Consider the following 16,666-nt stretch of genomic DNA (forward strand, 5'->3'; position numbering starts at 1 on the left):
CTTAGATTCCTCAACTCTTAAATGGGGGTGATAGTGTGTGCAGAGGACATGGCTTCTATGTAGTTTAAAATTCAACCATGATGTTAATGGAGGTAAATGTGTTCTGTGAATTATAAAATGTGTGGAAGTGAGAAGTAAAATATGCTGTATAAATGAGAGGAAATACAAATGTGTGTCTCCTGTCGTAAAAACAAAAGCCAAATAATTGACAGTCACTTACATGCGCCTTTCTAGAGAAATCAGTTTGCAACCTGAAATTTTAAAGTCCACCCCAGACCCTTTGAGACATGCAGGTTTGATAGCTGGCTGCTCTGTTTCACAATCCCAGAGCTAATCCGCTAGAAGTGATGATGTAATGACAAGTGAGGGGTCATATGTGCATCCCAGAAGCGAGGAGGGCAGGACAAGGGAGCCATGATGGTCCTAGCGGAGGCTTGGAGGCTATGGCCTCCCGAGGCCCAGTGTGGCCTCCACCTGATTCCGTGGAGAACCCTGTCAGTCCTTTCTGTTCACTAACCACGCCAGCAGAACATCTGAGCAATTGTCTCAGTAACACACGAAAGCAGTGTCACTGGGTAAGCTTGGAAGCTCTGGGGGCCCAAACCCCAAAGTCTGAAGTCACTGAAGATGACTTTACACAAACATTTTTAAAGCTTCAAAATTTATTGCTGTACATTTTCGCATAGCATTCACTATGGAAATACTAATAGTGCAAATATTTATTTTGGACTTTGTAGCATTTGAGGGATCACAAAGCTTTTTGATATCTTTTGCAATTATTTATGAAGATCTATATTATTCAACTTTAAAAAATTCAAACCAGTCATCTTATATTCAAAGAGATTACATAATGCTTTCTAGAGCTCCTCTCTAGCACAGACACACACACACACACACACACACACACACACACACACACACACACACACACACACAAATACCCTAGAAGCCACCAGGGGCATTCCTTTCTGTGATAATACAGATGTCTTGCAACACTTTTCCAATGGCAAGACCCTTTGTTCGTTCACAAATTCATTCAACAAATATTAACTGACAAACTGTTTTGTGCCAGGCACTGTGCTAGGCTCTGGGGACATTAGGATGAAAAGATGCAATTTCTGCTTTCAGGGTGCTTACAGACTAAAAGTAGAAACAGACATGCAAACAAATGTACAATACAATACAGTAAAGTGCTTCCACGGAGGTATTTACAAAGTGCAGTGGGAATTTGGAAGAGGGAGAAAGAACATCTGCCTGGAGAAATCAGGGACAGCTTCACAGAGGAGGTGGCCACTGAGCTGCGACTTGACCAGTGCTCGGGAATTTGCCATTTGACAGGCAGGCAAAAGGGACGACAGGTGCAAAGACACAGAGGCCCAAGGGGCACTTCGAAGGAGCAGGTGATGCGGTTTTTCTTGAGCCGAAGGTGCGGTGGGGACAGTGGCAGGATGAGCTAGACAAGTAGGCAGGTAGCAGATCATGAAGAGCCTTGTGATTACTTGTCCATTTAGTCAACAAACATTTATTGAGCACCGACTGTGTGCTGGGCACTAGGCTAAGCGCTGGGGTTATAACAGGGAACAAGACAGACATATCCTTGCTCTCATGGAGCTTACATTCTAGCAGAGAGAGAGAGACAAAAAGTCAACAAATAAATAAAATATTGATTTAGAAGATTTCTACAAAGGAAATAAACAGAATGCCAAGGCAGAAAATAAAGTATCGCGGGTGTATTAAGTTGGGGGTAGTTAGGGTTATCAGCAAATGCCTTATCAAAAGACCCTTGCGAGGATCCTAACAAGAGCGTGCTCCCACGGGAGCACTGGCCACGCGCCAGGCACTGTGCTAACACTTTACAGTGTCTCGTCCAGTCCTCACGACGGCTCTATGAGGTAGGTGTGATTCCTAGTTCACTGAGGAGGAACAGGCTCAAAGACATGAAGGAACCTGACAAGTCACACACACGGCAAAACCAGGTTCCAACACAGGTTCTCTCCATTTCAAAGCACTCTAAACTGGGTACACAGAGAAGGGAGGAATTTTGAGCAGGGAAATGAGATGGTCACATTTGCTTCAAGGACCATTCTGATGACTATAGTGAGGAGACAAAGGAGAGATGGAGAGGGAAGGAGAAGGGAAAAAAAAAAAAGGAAGCCATTGAAAGTGCCAAGGAGAGGAGAAGAGGTTGCATGTTGAGTGGTGGCAGGACTGGAGAAGAGATGTGGGTGTGGGAAATCTGGTTAGTAGTTCTAACTGGACTGATGGGGTGCTGGAGGCAAGGGAAAGAGTGGGGTCACACCTGGGCTTCTGCCTTGGGCAACTGGATCAGATGACTTGCTTTTATCCAAGTTAGGAAATGCAAGATGGTGGTGGGTTTGTGGGGTAAGATGATGAATTTAATATTGGACATGTCCTGTGGGCATACTGGGAACCCCTTGATTTACGGGATGTTTCCCAGCTGGACACCATGCAATGGCTTTCACACCTTGTTCTCTACCTGAGCAAAGTATATAAGAACAAAAATCAAAGTTTTGTGTGTGTTTACATTGTCTGTCTCGTTTTACAAAAGTTGTTTATAAAAGCGTTTTACCCCAGCCTGATTACAAAGGAAGAATCATGGACTTGGAGGGAGTCTAAGAGAAGCCTTTGGACATTCCTTCTCACTAGTCACGAGAGCTTTTAAAAAGAACTCAATATTAACTTCCCACTGCCACCCCAACTGGTCTGAAGGGTCCAGAGCAGGCACCCTCTGCCACTTGTCTTCCCAGAGTCTGCTCGTTTGCCAGAAAGATTACTCTGAGGAAATTGGTGGCTTAAGGCCCAGAGATCAAAGCCGAATGCAAATCAGGAATGCCAAGAAGGTGTTTCTTATGCAGTTTGGCATAAGGTCTAGAGAGACAGCGACTCAAACCTAGCCATACTGCTTTCACTTTTCCTCCCTTCCCCGGGAACTGGAAGGGAGCTGGAGGTAGTGATTGAAAAAAAAATGCACAGGTGACATTTATACTAAATTGGTTACATTCGCGATCATGTCATTTTGGGGGCTAATTTTAAAAGAACTCAGAGTTAATAAGTACATATAACCCCTTCCTATAGAAAGATATTATTTTTGCTCCATTTCTCAAAATGTGCTTAAACTTGCCTGGAGCCACTCCCTCCTTTCCTTGGCATCCAATTAACTTAAGCATAGTTGGATTTTTAAAACTCATTTTTTAATGCTATGCCAGTTTTAGTAATTAGATATCAATGGATATATGGTAATGAAGTTATGCTTTTGAGTTTCAACAGAAAAAAAAAATGTTCATACTTCAGAGGCCGGGTACCAGTTAGCAAAGTCTGGTTCATTACGCAGCTCTGCCTAGAAAGCTGCGTTTCTCTGCGGCAAAGGGTCCGACCTGCACCTATTAACCCTGTAAGCTAGTGGACACTGGAAAATGGGAAATGTTCTGAAAAAACAGACACGGACTTCCAGTAACATCTGAAGGGTACCTGCGTACCTAATTCATGCCTGAGGGAAGAAAACGCTTTATTCTTATAGAACTAACAAAAGTGCTCATTATAGGAAAGAAAAAAAAAATTATCCATGCTAGGCGACAACTTAGAATTCAGGTGAAAGCAACAGAATTATCATGATATCCGTGGCGTATTGCAAATATGTCAACTATTTTCTGTCACCTCCATTTCAAACCGAAGGCCAAGAGATCACAGTTGAACACGAGTCAGGAACCCTAAGGAGGCTGTCATTTATGGTGTGTGCTCTTTGACAGAAATAATTCCAATCAGTCTGTGAATAGAATCATTTATTTGTCTTTACAGTGATGATGGAAGAATGTACAGGCGTCCTCTTTCAATAAAGTATAAAAATCTGTGTATATACAGTGAAGTCACAATAATTTTTAATTGGGAAATTTATTTGGTATTCCTGATCCGTTCAATATTAAAATTGCAGGGGAAACAAATATCTCATGTAAATGCTACATTTCCAGTAGATTGCACCTGGCATCAAAAAGCTCAGCTTCATCTTAAGGGTCCTGCTTGATATTACAAAAGACTAATTTTAAGTCCTAGGACTCAAAATAAACATCATTTTTGAATAATAGATATATACATCAAAAATACATCTAAAAAGGCATTGGTTAGTGCTATTAAAAAGCTCTATGTGCTCGGGTACATTTTTTCTTACAGGCCAAACCCAGTGGAAACGTTTTTGTTCAATTCTAGGAATTTGCTCTTGGGGAAAAAGTCAGTCGAAAGTTACCTGGAAGAAAAAGCAAACAAACTTAAGTCATCCAAGCATTTCTCAGGTGAGGTCAACAAAACCTGGAAAAGCAGTGAGAGGCTGAATTTCACTTAGAACAGCATTCAGAAAGCCCTGACAGCATTATTTACAGCTGTTTAGGTACAGTTCTGTACCTAAAAAGGGCTGCATATATCTCCTCACCGTTTCAAGTGCTTTATCTCACTTTAATACTCACTTTATTTTCAAAGAAATCATATGTACCCCTTTACATGCTTATGCAAATGTTTTCTATCTACAATTAATAAAATCACCATAAAAAGAGAAATCATAGGGCATACAAATGAAAAAAAAAAAACACAGTAGACAAAGCCGAATCCAATCATATCTTGAGAAAATTTAGGAAAATTTCTACCAACAAAGATTTACTCTATTTCGTGATAATTTATTTTACTTCAGAGCTCTTAAGAGATGACAGAAGCACACTGAGGTCTTATTATGGCTTCACTTGAGTGAAAGGGTATACCATGCAACTGCAAAAACGGAACTATTTATATATTTGAAACTATATCTCATTTGTAGCCAAATATTTTAACACCTTTGTTTTTAGGGCTTTTTCTTGCAATCACTTCTAACCTGGGTAGCACTCCTCTTGATTGTAAAATCTTAAGTAACAAGTTAAACCTCAATCTGTTACTAAAGGGATGGATGGATGGATAGATCGATTGATCAATCTCTGAATGGTTCTGTGTGGTCAGGAAATTGTGTGATCAAATGTTCCTGCTGTCACTGAATATTGTAAATATAAGGCATTGTCATTACGGCCTGATTTCTGTGTCACTGTGACATGGGCCACTCCCTGAATTCAGACAAAAGCACCGATGGGAAGGAGAGACCGTGTTAACAATGAACTCAGACCTCAGTCTGTGCCTGTACCAAACAGGACCCCTTCCTATCCACCGAGAGGCTCAAGTGAAAAACCCAGGGTCATTCTTCCCACTCTCAACCCTCACTACCAGTCAGTCACTGGGTCCAGTCAAGGCTACCTCTGAATACATCACAAATTGGCCTCTTCCTCTTTTTCTCCTCACCCACTGCCAAGACCCTCATGAAGCACCATCACCTCTTGCTGAGGGACAGCTGCCTCCTAAACGGTCTCCTTGCTTCCAGACTTTCCCTCCTCCAATTCTTTTTCATGCAGCAGCCAGAAGGATCTTGTTAATAAGCAAATCTCACCACATCTGGAAGCCTCCAGTGGATTTCCAGTGGTTTCAGTGGTTTTAATGATAAAAGCTCAAAATCCTTCACAATAATCCACAAGCCTCAGCATGATTGGATTCATCTCTGAGCATTCTAACCCTCCCTTGACTTACTACATTCCAACCATGGTGGTGATCTTTCCTTTGTTCCTTAAAGGACCTGAGTCCTTCCTGCTGTTTCTTCTGATGAGAACATGGTTCACCCAAACTTCTGCTCACTCCTACTGGCCTTACAGCCTCACAGAATCATCACCTTCCAGAGAGGCCGAGTTGGCCCTGCTGTCACATTAGCTGCTCCCCCATCAGCTCTCCCAATACCTTCACTTTCCCTTCACTGTGCTCATCACAATTGCTAATTATACAGTTAGGGGAGCATTGGTTCCATACAACTGTACAGTAAGTTCTATGTGCCCAGGGGCTGTGGAACTGTGCCCAGCACTTCGCCCCCAGGACCCAGCACTGAACGCAAGACTGACTCTCAGGACAGAGAGGAAGGGCTCGAAGATGACAACAGGAACTCTCTCGTCCCGCTGCTCCCTCATTCCCTCCCTCCAGCTCTTTCTCTTTCCCTCCCAACTTCACCCCAGCTCAGCTGCAAAGGATGCAAATAAATAATGGGCTTAGGGGTGGTAAAAAGACATGGCCCCCAAAACAAAGCAGGATAGAGCTAGGAAGTAAGATGCCACGTGAACCCTCGGAGATCGGAGGGTAACCATGTAAAAAGACTATGTACCCAACAGAACAGAGCCTGTCAAACTCAGCTGTGAGTTCAGGACAGGATCACAATTTGTAATGTTTAGGGTCCATTATTTATTATACTTTAAAATGCCGTTCTCATTCTCCCTGCATCACGTCTGCGCTAGAAAAAGAGAGGGATTTTGCCTACTTTGTGACCATAGTTTTACAGAGGGGACTACTGACCCCAGACAGCTACTGCGGTGGAGGTGACAGCCTTCCTCTCCTGCAGCCGCCCCTCCCCCCAGGGCAGAGCCCTTTTCTCTGTCCCCTGCTTTTCTCTAGTGACGCCTTGCAGGTTTTCCACCTGGCATTAAGAAAGGAGGCCGGATCCCTTGCGAGTGGCTGCAGGGGTGTGGACGTCTTCACATAATGAGAAGAAAAGGATGCAACCCTGACACGGTCCTCGGACACAGACTGGGGGAAACCACAGCGCGCGCGCAGGAGAAGGCGCCTGAGCCAGCGCCCAAGCAGGCGCCAAAGGGCAAAGCAAGGAGGTGAAAGGCCTGAAGCTGCGCGTCTCTCTGGTGCCGTTTACCTGATGCTAATCTTAGGCCTCATCTCCACTGTCCATCTCTATGTCCATCTCCTCCGTGTCCGCGGCTCGGGACAAGATGTCCGCCATCAGGGCTTCTTCCAGTTTCTTACGCACTTGCTGCACGCGCTCTTCCTGTTTCCTTTTTAAAAACAGTAAAAAAGACTCCGATAACTTGGCAAGTAATGGAAAGACGAAGTTGCCGATATGGTTTCTTTTTACTTCAAAGTCACGAACATGCCCAAGAAACACGCATTCCCTTCTCCTTAGACTTTGCAGAAGTTGCTTCTGCCCTCACAAAAGCAAGCCACACAGGCGATGAGTCTTGCCAAAAACAGGGCTTTTCGGACAAGCAGGTGTCCCTCATCTCACAGAGAATTGTGGGAGCACTAGATTTATTTCAGTGACTTTTTCTTCAACTTCAAAAACTTCAAGTATGTGAAGAGTTAGGGTTATTCCTATCAAGGATGATAACATAAAAGCAGGGAAGTCGTATGGAAAAATAAAGAAGGAAAAGAGATTTGTGCAGTGAGGCGCTGAGAAGGATGGAGGAGGTGGGGGCACGAGGTCAGGGGAGAGGTAGCTGGAGCTCTCTCCTGGGTCCGCAGACCTGCGGGCCATCAAGGAGGAGCCAAGACCTCCGCTTCTGTACACCAGGGACAGACACTGAGAAGGCTCTTTGCCCGAGATGTGCGAGTAGGTTAGGGACGTGCCACAAGTTTCTCTGTGTCTTGGGGACGGTAAAGGGACCTCAAAAGGGAGAGTGAATGACACCAAGTCATAAAAAAGTTTCAGAACCATCAGAAGAAAAACAAAGCCCAGGAAGAAAGGCTACTGGTATACACGGTATCATTAAAAAGCAGGAAAGGGGGAGGGCATAGCTCAAGTGGTGCCTAGCATGCGCAAGGTCCTGGGTTCAATCCCCAGTACCTCCTCTAAAAATAAACAAACCTACTTACCTCCCCCCACCACCACCAAAGTAAAATAATTAAGTAATACAATAATAAATAAATAATTTTTTGGTTGTTTTAAAAAAAATAATAAAAAGCAGGAAAAAATTGAGAGTAGCTCCCTGACAGGGCAAGAGGGATTCCTAAAACAGTTCTAGCAAACAAAGATGGGAAATAGAAATTCATACTGAGAACCCAGTGGAGAATTAAAGACTGAAGAAACACAAGAGCAGGGACAAGACTGGTAAGTGAAAGTCTTAGGGGAAAAAAAAAAAAAAAAGAAAAGGAGAGAGGCAAAGGCCCAGGTGGGAGGTAGCTCTGACTAGAAAACAGGACGAATCAGCTCCTGAGACCAAAGGAAAGGCGGTCAGGATGGAGAAGGAGGAGGAGATGGAGCAGCCTGTGACAGGAAAGAGATGCAACAAGGAATACTGAGGGCTCTGCTGAGAAAAAAAAAAAGAAAAGAAAAAGATTTTCTCCATTCAACAGTTGAGGAAGACAAACTGCAGCACTGCCCCAGCGCCAGGCAAGCAGAAGGGCAGAGGGGCAACGTTCCAGAAGACTCCACCAAGACGCCCTGAGCATTCACCCCCTGGGCGCTCAGTCAGTTGTAAAGTCACCTTTCTCTCCATCTCATGAGTCCAAAGGAATGAAACGACCATACATGGTGGAGCCACAAAACCTTAAAGGTCATCTTTACTGAACTCTAGAAACAGCACAAAGAGAAAAAAAGCTCAAACTTCCACCTTTTAAATGAATTTGCAAAAAGAGGGGGGCTGTCCCTGAGTCAGAGGAGCACTGCAGCCTCTGGCATATCAACAGAAACTGGGGTTGAGCAGATTTTCCCGCAGTGGAGCAGGGCTGGGAAGGACACGCTGCCTGTTTCTTGTACAGTTAGTCTTGCCTCTGGCTCCGGGACTCAGGGTTTATGATCGATGGCATATCAGTCTCACTGGCAGTGTCGCCCGCCTAGTAAGAGTGTGAGAGCCTGCCCAACCTGCCCCGAAGTAACCCCTTCAGGAAGACGGAGAAAACGGAAGGCAGGGTGCTTTTCGCTTCGGGAAGAGGGAAGTATGTCTTAAACTCTGACATTGGCCATGGCTTCCCTTTTGTCTTGAATATTGCTTCCTACATTTATGAAAGCCGAAATCAAAGCACTGGGTGATGTGATGGGTGGAATTCTAGCACAGTCCCCAAGATGTCACCACCTGCCCCTGTACACATTTGTAGTAAAATTCTCTCCCCTCAAGGGCAGGCAGAACTTATGAATATGATGGGATATCATCCTATGATTAGGTTACCCATCAACTGACCTTGAGTCAATCAAAAGGGATTATCACAGAGAGCCCGACCTAACAAAAAGAGGCTTAAAAGGGGCTGGGCCCTTCCAGTAAGAAGCAGGGGAGGGAATATGTTAAGAGCTATTGCCGGCAGCCTCCAACCGCTGAGAACAGCCCCCATCCCACAGCCAACAGGAGAAGAGGGGACTCAGTCCCAAAGCTACAAGGAAATGAATCCTGCAACAACCGCAGGAGCTTGAAAGAGGAGCCCAAGCTTCAGAAGGGAAGGCGGTACTACTGACACTTGGATTTCAGCTTTGTGAGACCCCAGGCAGAGAATCCAGTCACGCCTGGCCCAGACCTCTGACCCACAGACCTGAGCACTATAAACGGGTATTGTTCTAAGCTGCCAGGGTGATGAGAATTTGTTACTTAGTATCAGGAAACAAATACACCCATAGAGGAAACTGTATCAGGACTGCTGAAAAAACTACATGCTTAGTGTTGAGATCTTTAGTTGAAGGTTTAATAGAAATAGATTATTGGTTTCACAGTTGGAGAAAGGGTAACAATTCCATTTGCAGTCATTTATTTTGAACCTGTACTAATTCAACAAGAAATGTCTGCATAATAACTTCTGTTATGACAGTGAGAGCAAATGGACAATTTGTTAGACAAGTCAACCCTAAAAGGAAAGCGTCCAGAACTGGCTTTGAGACAGTTTCCTCTGCTATCAAAAGATAGGGTGTTGAAGTCCTCCACATTCCCATCACATCACTCAGAACCTCAGTCAACACCCATAATGACCTAGTGGAATCTCTGCTGATTAACTGGGCACGCATTCCAAGGCAGATGGGAACTTGTCTCAGGAGTAATTTCCTTCCTCAGGGGTAAGGATAATACAAAGAGCAAGTCGATTCCTTTCCTTGATTTTACAGTTTGTTTTTCTTAAAAAATGACACTGATCATAAATCCTATGTAATTAAGGCATCTGAATGCAACTTTGAACCATTCTACGTCTTTGCAAAAGGAATGACTTAAAAACTCAGGAAAGGCTTTCTGATTATGAACCTAGTTAGACTCACATATTTAAAAACATTCTCGTGCCAACTTTCATAGATTTATTTTTAAAAAATACAAATATAATACATATTTTCTAATTCAAAAGTGCCATCTGCTGGTTTCATCTAGGAATAATATTCTAGTAGTCAGCTTTCTGGTTTACATTCAGAGGCTAGAAATAGTGAAGCATACACACTGTCCTATTATTAAATAATTATTAAATAATTTGCTGCTAAAGCCCTAATTTGTGGCCCAGCCTTAGAAAGAGTAAAAGATGTTAATGGGTGCAGCTTGTGTCCGCTCCTCATTCCTGGCTGTTTTACTGCTTTACCCTCTGCTTCATCTTTCTTCTCATTTGCTTCTCATCTGGCTTCTGTGTGTGTGTGTGTGTGTGTGTGTGTGTGTGTTTGAAACAAGGTGAAGTAAAGATAAATAAATCTCTAAATTGAGCTTAATGAGATAAACATAATCAAGAGAAGTAAACTGAACTTTGAAAACAGAGCTGAGCTTAAAGTAGCATGGCTCTGATCTGCTTAAAGAGAGACACACCAGTGCAGAAGCAATCACAAAAGGCATGACTGAAAGGGGTTCTTCAGAGCAGAAGGGCAGAACCCCAGATTGCGTAAGACACTGCAACCATGATGCGGAGAGAGTGCGACCGTCATCGTGATGATGCGGCTACGCACAGCACGGCTACCTTTTTCAAGCACATATTTGTTTTAAACGTCCTGTATCACTTTCCATTAGTTTCACAAAAGCTCTGTAAACACACACACGCACACGCACACGCACACGCACACGCACACACACGTAACTTCTTGATTGATTCACCACTTACTAGATGTACCACTGAGCCCATTGGGCAGTATAAAATGTACCAAGTGCAAAGGACAAGTTTTTGAAGTCATGCTATGCTGCCTTACCTAATGTCTTCATCTGTGACAATGAAAGCCTTGCAGAGGGGTTGAGATGTGTTAAGCCAGACAGCGGGGTTCTTTTCCACAGCAGCGGAGACTTGCCCTGTGATGGGTGCAGAGCTTGTGTGCAAAGCACTGGCAACAGCAGACAGAAGGGTCTCATCATTACTACCCGGACCAACTCCTGCAATCAGAAACATGCAAAAAGTTAAAGGAAGTTTCTGGACGCGCTGAGCAAACCTTATGCAATCTAAAACAACTCATATTTTTATATGCATTTGGGATCAGCTATTTAAAACTGACACAAGCCAAAGCAGAAAAAGCTAACAGCATATCTACTCAGTTATTATACACCAAAAATTAACATTTGAGAAATAGTAACAGAACACCTAAAAATAAAGTTTTATTAACAGAATTTAAAAATACATTTTCCAAGTACTAACTTTTTAAAAGTTGGCTGCATTTCCTCAAGCAAAGTCAATTATTTTAATGATCTAAGTCCCTTCTAAAGTCGTATCATCCTCACATATTCCTATTAATGCATCCCTAGGGTCCTGGAATAGGTTCTCTTGTAGCTTTTAACATTAATTCCTATCTGTACCTCAACGCTGATCTTCTTTGTGTAGGGCTTTCAAAGGAAAAGCCAATGCAAGTATGCTGTACCTGCACTTTTGACAGCTTTTTCAAATACCTAACAAAATATCCAAACTAATAGAATTAATTTGTTAAACCTAGTTAAAGCAACAGTTTCCAGGAACATAAAGAGATGAGGCAATATTCTAACCATTAATTATGAGGATTTTTGAGCAACCCACAATATAGCAAGATTTCAAAGCCAAAGTTCTAACTTGAAAACGAACGCTTCTCTAGAACTTGGAGTTAACATATGACTGACAAGCACACTGGCCGGCAACTGAGTTCTCCACCCCAGATCCCCCTCGCTGCTGTCACGGGACCAATGGGCATCTGCTCCCACTGCTACCTGCGGCAGCGGTTTGTGGAGGGGAGAGGCAGAAGGAGAGCTGCTGGCTGTTCTTTTGGTAAGAGGAGGAGAGGAAGAGCAAGTGCAGGGGCCAGATGAGGCTTCGAGCAGGAAGCCTGGAACATTCTGCCACTTTGCTACATTTGGTTCTAAAAGCAGCACATGGGTTAACTTCTGTGATGAACCTAACTAACCTAAAGCCAAAAATGTATACACAGAAAAAAAAAATCTTAGGTAGGAGTTGCCCTGAAACATCCCTGCAACATACAAGCTTTTCATGGACATTTCCTCTGCGTTTACTAAAACCTAAGAGGTTCATATCCAGCAAGGCGTACAGTCCCCAAAGCAGAGACCTGTCTCAGTCATGTGTGACTGCACTGCATCTAACACAGAGCCTGGCACATAGTAGGTACTGCTCAACTGAACTTCGATAATACCTTGAAGACCTTTAGGTAGTTCCATGGTTTTTATAATTTGTTCTGTTACATCTGATGCACTAAGTCCTTGTAGCCTCTTCTCCCAGAAAAGCTGTAAGGCAAAACATCACTGTTAATAGATACATTCTTGGAACAAGAAAGTAGCGCATCGATGCTGTTGAATAATGAAATTGAAATCATTTCAGTAGTTTCCTAATTTCCCCGTTTTTGTTCCCTTACAAAAAGCTAAATGATACTCCAAACATGAATTACTTCAACATATCATAATCCTTTCAAATATTACTTAAAAACTGTTGTTTTGTTATTCTATGCAACCTATTCACTTGTTACAAACTATAGATTGTTACATGCTATCTGCTGTATAGAGTCCTTTATAAGGTATCTTCCAAAGAATATAACTTGAATTTCTTAAAAGATTCATTTGGCATGAAAATTTAATGTTACAATTTATCAGGGAAAAGAAAACAAACTGATCATGTAATACTCCTGTATCCAATATTGTTAGGCAAAGAGCTCTTCCACCTTTGTGATTTTTCCAAGACACTGAAGTTCAGCCCTTTAGCATACTTTAAAGGGAAAAAGGGCTAATTTTTATGGAAACTTTTCTGAAATGTCTTACATACTTCCTTGCTGTTTAAACAGGATGTCACATTCATGAGTAACTCTCTTCCTGCTGCACAGAGCCCTGGGTTGCCTTAGTCACTCAGTGGCCCCAGGTCATCTTTCTGGCCTCAGTGAGCACACTGATGGCTCCTCATACCCCATGGGGTTACTCAGGTCTGCAATTGCTTATTCAAACACTAAATGGTCCAAGATAGTCCCGCTGTTTGGTTTTATGTCTCCTCTACACTCAATTCTCACTCCTAGCTGGCTGGTGCTCCTCACTGTGCCACTCATCCATTCACCATGTTTGTTGAGCTCCTACTATGTGCTGTGCTTGTCCTGCAGATGCAACAGAAAATATAATAGATACTGTCTTTGTCCTCAAGCCTCATCTCTTGTCTGCTTCATATTTACTGTAGCCCCCAAAAACAGATAAAGGAATTCCTTAGGATTCTGTATATCTGTCTTTCATCCTGGTTCCCTAGGGCCTGACATAGAGTAAATACTAAAAAGGTGTTTGTGTGAATGACTGAATATGGGAGTAAATGGACCCAGAATGAGGATCTTTAGGGGCACACAAAACTAAGCTGAAACCCCAGCCATAGATGTATGACCTTAGACAAGTTCTGTAACCTCCAAAGTTTCAATCTTCTCTTCTGTAAAATGTGGCAGCAAGGACTATCAAATAAGATTATTGTGGGGACTGAATAAAGTGATTAATATATGTCCACATACTGTAATGTATGTCCACATACTGCCACAGTATAGGCACAAGGTCTATTATATTTACTTTCACAAAGTTCGACCACTCAGAGGGCTTTTCAGGCTTTTATTCTAACTTCTGGATATTTGAAAAGTATCAGATAATCACCTTCCAGACAAATGGGAAGACACAGTAAAATAATTCTATTTATGGCAGAAGAGTAATATGTTAGATTGTATAATAACCAAAAGTGCCAGCACCAAAGGTAGCCTGCTTCACTGTGCTTTGAAGACCTTTGGTATACGGTCACATCTCCTTACGTCTCCCTATGAATTACAGTCAGCAGCAGAATACACGGCCAACTGACGTGAGGACATGAGTACATTAACCATCATGAGGGAAAAATAGGTGAAGGTAATAATTGATGAAGGTGATAAATGTCTCAAGAAACCCTGCCTGCTTTTTGTTTTCTCTTTGGGGAAATAACATCATATGTGCTTTGAATGTCACAACTACAGGGGGAAAAAACCGAAGATACGAAAGCACAGTTCATTCCTAATGAAAAAGTATACAGAGGTATCAGTGAATATGAGATTAGTGAGTACTTTTATAATACAATTATACATACATAATTTAATTTGTAAAAATAAACTTATGCTACCAAAAACAAAGTATGAAAACCACTGTACAGAGATGATTATTAATATTTTACAGTCTAAAAATTCCAATTCTAGAAATCAAGTTAAATGTTTACATTCTATCATTTTTAATTTTTAAATTTCTATTAATCTGAAGGGAAATAATGCAAAAATTTAGGAAGAAAAAATTTTCAAAATAAATCTTGGACTGAGAAACGAGTGTACCACTCTAGATTACAAGTCCTGGAGCCACCACGTGACATCTGATAGCCCTCAACTAAATCCAAAGTTGAATCTGACAGGTTTGATGACTTCTTCATAAATGAAACGCTTATGCTCTGAAAATGGAGATGAACGTATTTACGTACGTGTAAGTGTGTGTGTGTGTTTGTGTGTGTATTTCTCCCCTCATCCCTACCCGCCGGGAGCTGAGTGGGGAACTGAAAAAGGTCAGAAAAGGAAAGGAGGCTAGGTGAGCAAAGAAAACATTTAACTGGTCAAGGTCACCAGTGCCCACCTCTCCATCCTGTCCACCACTTGTTCAAAGCCAATAAGCTCCCCTAGGTCCTGTGAGGACTGGAACCATCTTCATGACATAGATGTCTGTTTACATTTCAGCATGTTCCTAACTCACCTTCTCTACATCCATCTCAGGTTCCTGCTTCTTCTGTTTGTTTTAGAGAGTGGGGATTCTTTAAATTTGCACTTTAAAATATCTTTAAAATTTACATAAATATATATGTGTGTGTGTGTGTGTGTGTGTGTGTTATAAAAGAAGCCAGTCTTTTACATACTGTATGACCAAATTTATATGCCATCTTGAAAAAGAAAAAAACTACAGGGATGGGTGTGGGGGTCAGGGGTGGAGGGACAGTCTGACTACAAGAGGTCAGCCCAAGGGAATTCCTTAGGGTGTTGGAATTGTAATCTTTTTTTTTTTAATATATATAAACACAAACTTTATTCAGATTATACAATTACCTTTTTCTTTTTTTTTCCAAGCTAAGTGCTCAAGGAATGATCAATATGCACTATCTTCATTCTCCCAGCTCCATTTGAACTGTTGTACTCCAGCCCCTACTCCATGAATTTCTATTAAATTTACTCTAGCAGTTGGTCAGCTCCTCTCCCCAAATTCAGTGACCTTTCATTATCTCTGGTCACTGTATATCCCTGAATGCCTGGAGGGGTGCAGGGAAAGAGAGAGGTCTTCCTCTCCCTGAATTTAAAATTTCAGGTCTGCTCATTGATGCATTCTGTATGTTTACTAGGTCATCTGCAGTTCTTCCTGGTGCATTACTATTAGAAACCTAAAGACAGGAATACCACGAAGATGAGTCTTCCTAAATTTGTAAGGCACCCCCCCTCTTGTCTCTTCCACCATACTTTCATGAACACTACTGCTTTCATAAATCCCAACCTACTCAATAAAAACCTGATTACACCTGCAGAATCCAATGATCTTCTCAGCTTAACCCTGCTGCCTGGTGTGAGGTCAGATAATCAATGTAATATTTTTAAGGGTCGATGGTCTAAGATTTGGAGAAACTCCCTAATGTGCTACCACCCGCAGTTATCACACCCCTTTTAACCCCCGCTAATCCGACCCTGTGGGTGCCTCTAATATCTTGTTTTCTTTGTCACCCTCCAGTGTATAAGAAAACTGGATAGCTCCCATGCATGCATCGTTTTATATTGCCAATGGTCTCAGCAATGCCCAGCCAGTAAACCAGTTGATGGAGAAGCACAGGATGGGATTAGAAGTTATCCAAAACCACAAAAGCGCCCACAGTATCACTGGCAGGGAGAGTGCGGCTTTGGAGAAACCATCTGATGACGAGGTGGAGCCCACTGCTACACCTTTGCTCCTCACACGGATGCAGGGTCTCTGGGGCATCAGCAGTATCAGCTGCATGCGCTTTATCTGCCTTAGAGTCCCGGCGGGCAAGCACGACGTCGTGCTCTGGAAGCTCCGTTAGTGAGATGAAGGGTCAAGCCCATCTTCCCGAAAGTAAAACCAACCCAGAATACGACTCTAGCATTTTCTTTTCTTAATGGCTGAGGATTTAACTGGGACTCTGGTGGACTCCTTCAAGTCGCCTTATGAATAATATTCAAAGATGAAGATGAGGAGGGAACAGGGATGTCAGACAACTCCTCAAGGCCACTCGCAAATACACATCCCTATTCTGATAGGCTGGGAACTAAGGCTGGTCATGTTTATGAGGACTGTCCTCCATCACCCGGAGCTTAATAACACATACGCAGAAGAGATCTGTGCTCTTCTGAGGAAGTCAGGACAGAATGGTTTACTGGAATAAAGTCAGG

The 16,666-nt window shown here is 42.6% G+C and overlaps 1 protein-coding gene across 1 annotated transcript in view; it reads right to left on the minus strand.

Moving 5' to 3' along the window:
- Window positions 1-3,783: 3,783 nt before the first annotated feature.
- The window catches only part of MBD2 (methyl-CpG binding domain protein 2), a 59,151-nt gene continuing 46,268 nt past the window's right edge, over window positions 3,784-16,666 (minus strand). The window contains exons 4-7 of the mRNA XM_032470726.1: window positions 12,395-12,485; window positions 10,982-11,159; window positions 6,770-6,908; window positions 3,784-4,258 (exon numbers count right to left, since the gene is read on the minus strand). Coding sequence (XP_032326617.1) covers window positions 6,782-6,908; window positions 10,982-11,159; window positions 12,395-12,485 — 396 coding nt within the window. The 3' untranslated portion in view covers window positions 3,784-4,258; window positions 6,770-6,781. The remainder of the gene's footprint in view (window positions 4,259-6,769; window positions 6,909-10,981; window positions 11,160-12,394; window positions 12,486-16,666) is intronic.

The sequence above is a fragment of the Camelus ferus genome, chromosome 30 (genome assembly GCF_009834535.1).
Source record: "Camelus ferus isolate YT-003-E chromosome 30, BCGSAC_Cfer_1.0, whole genome shotgun sequence".
Taxonomy (NCBI): domain Eukaryota; kingdom Metazoa; phylum Chordata; class Mammalia; order Artiodactyla; family Camelidae; genus Camelus; species Camelus ferus.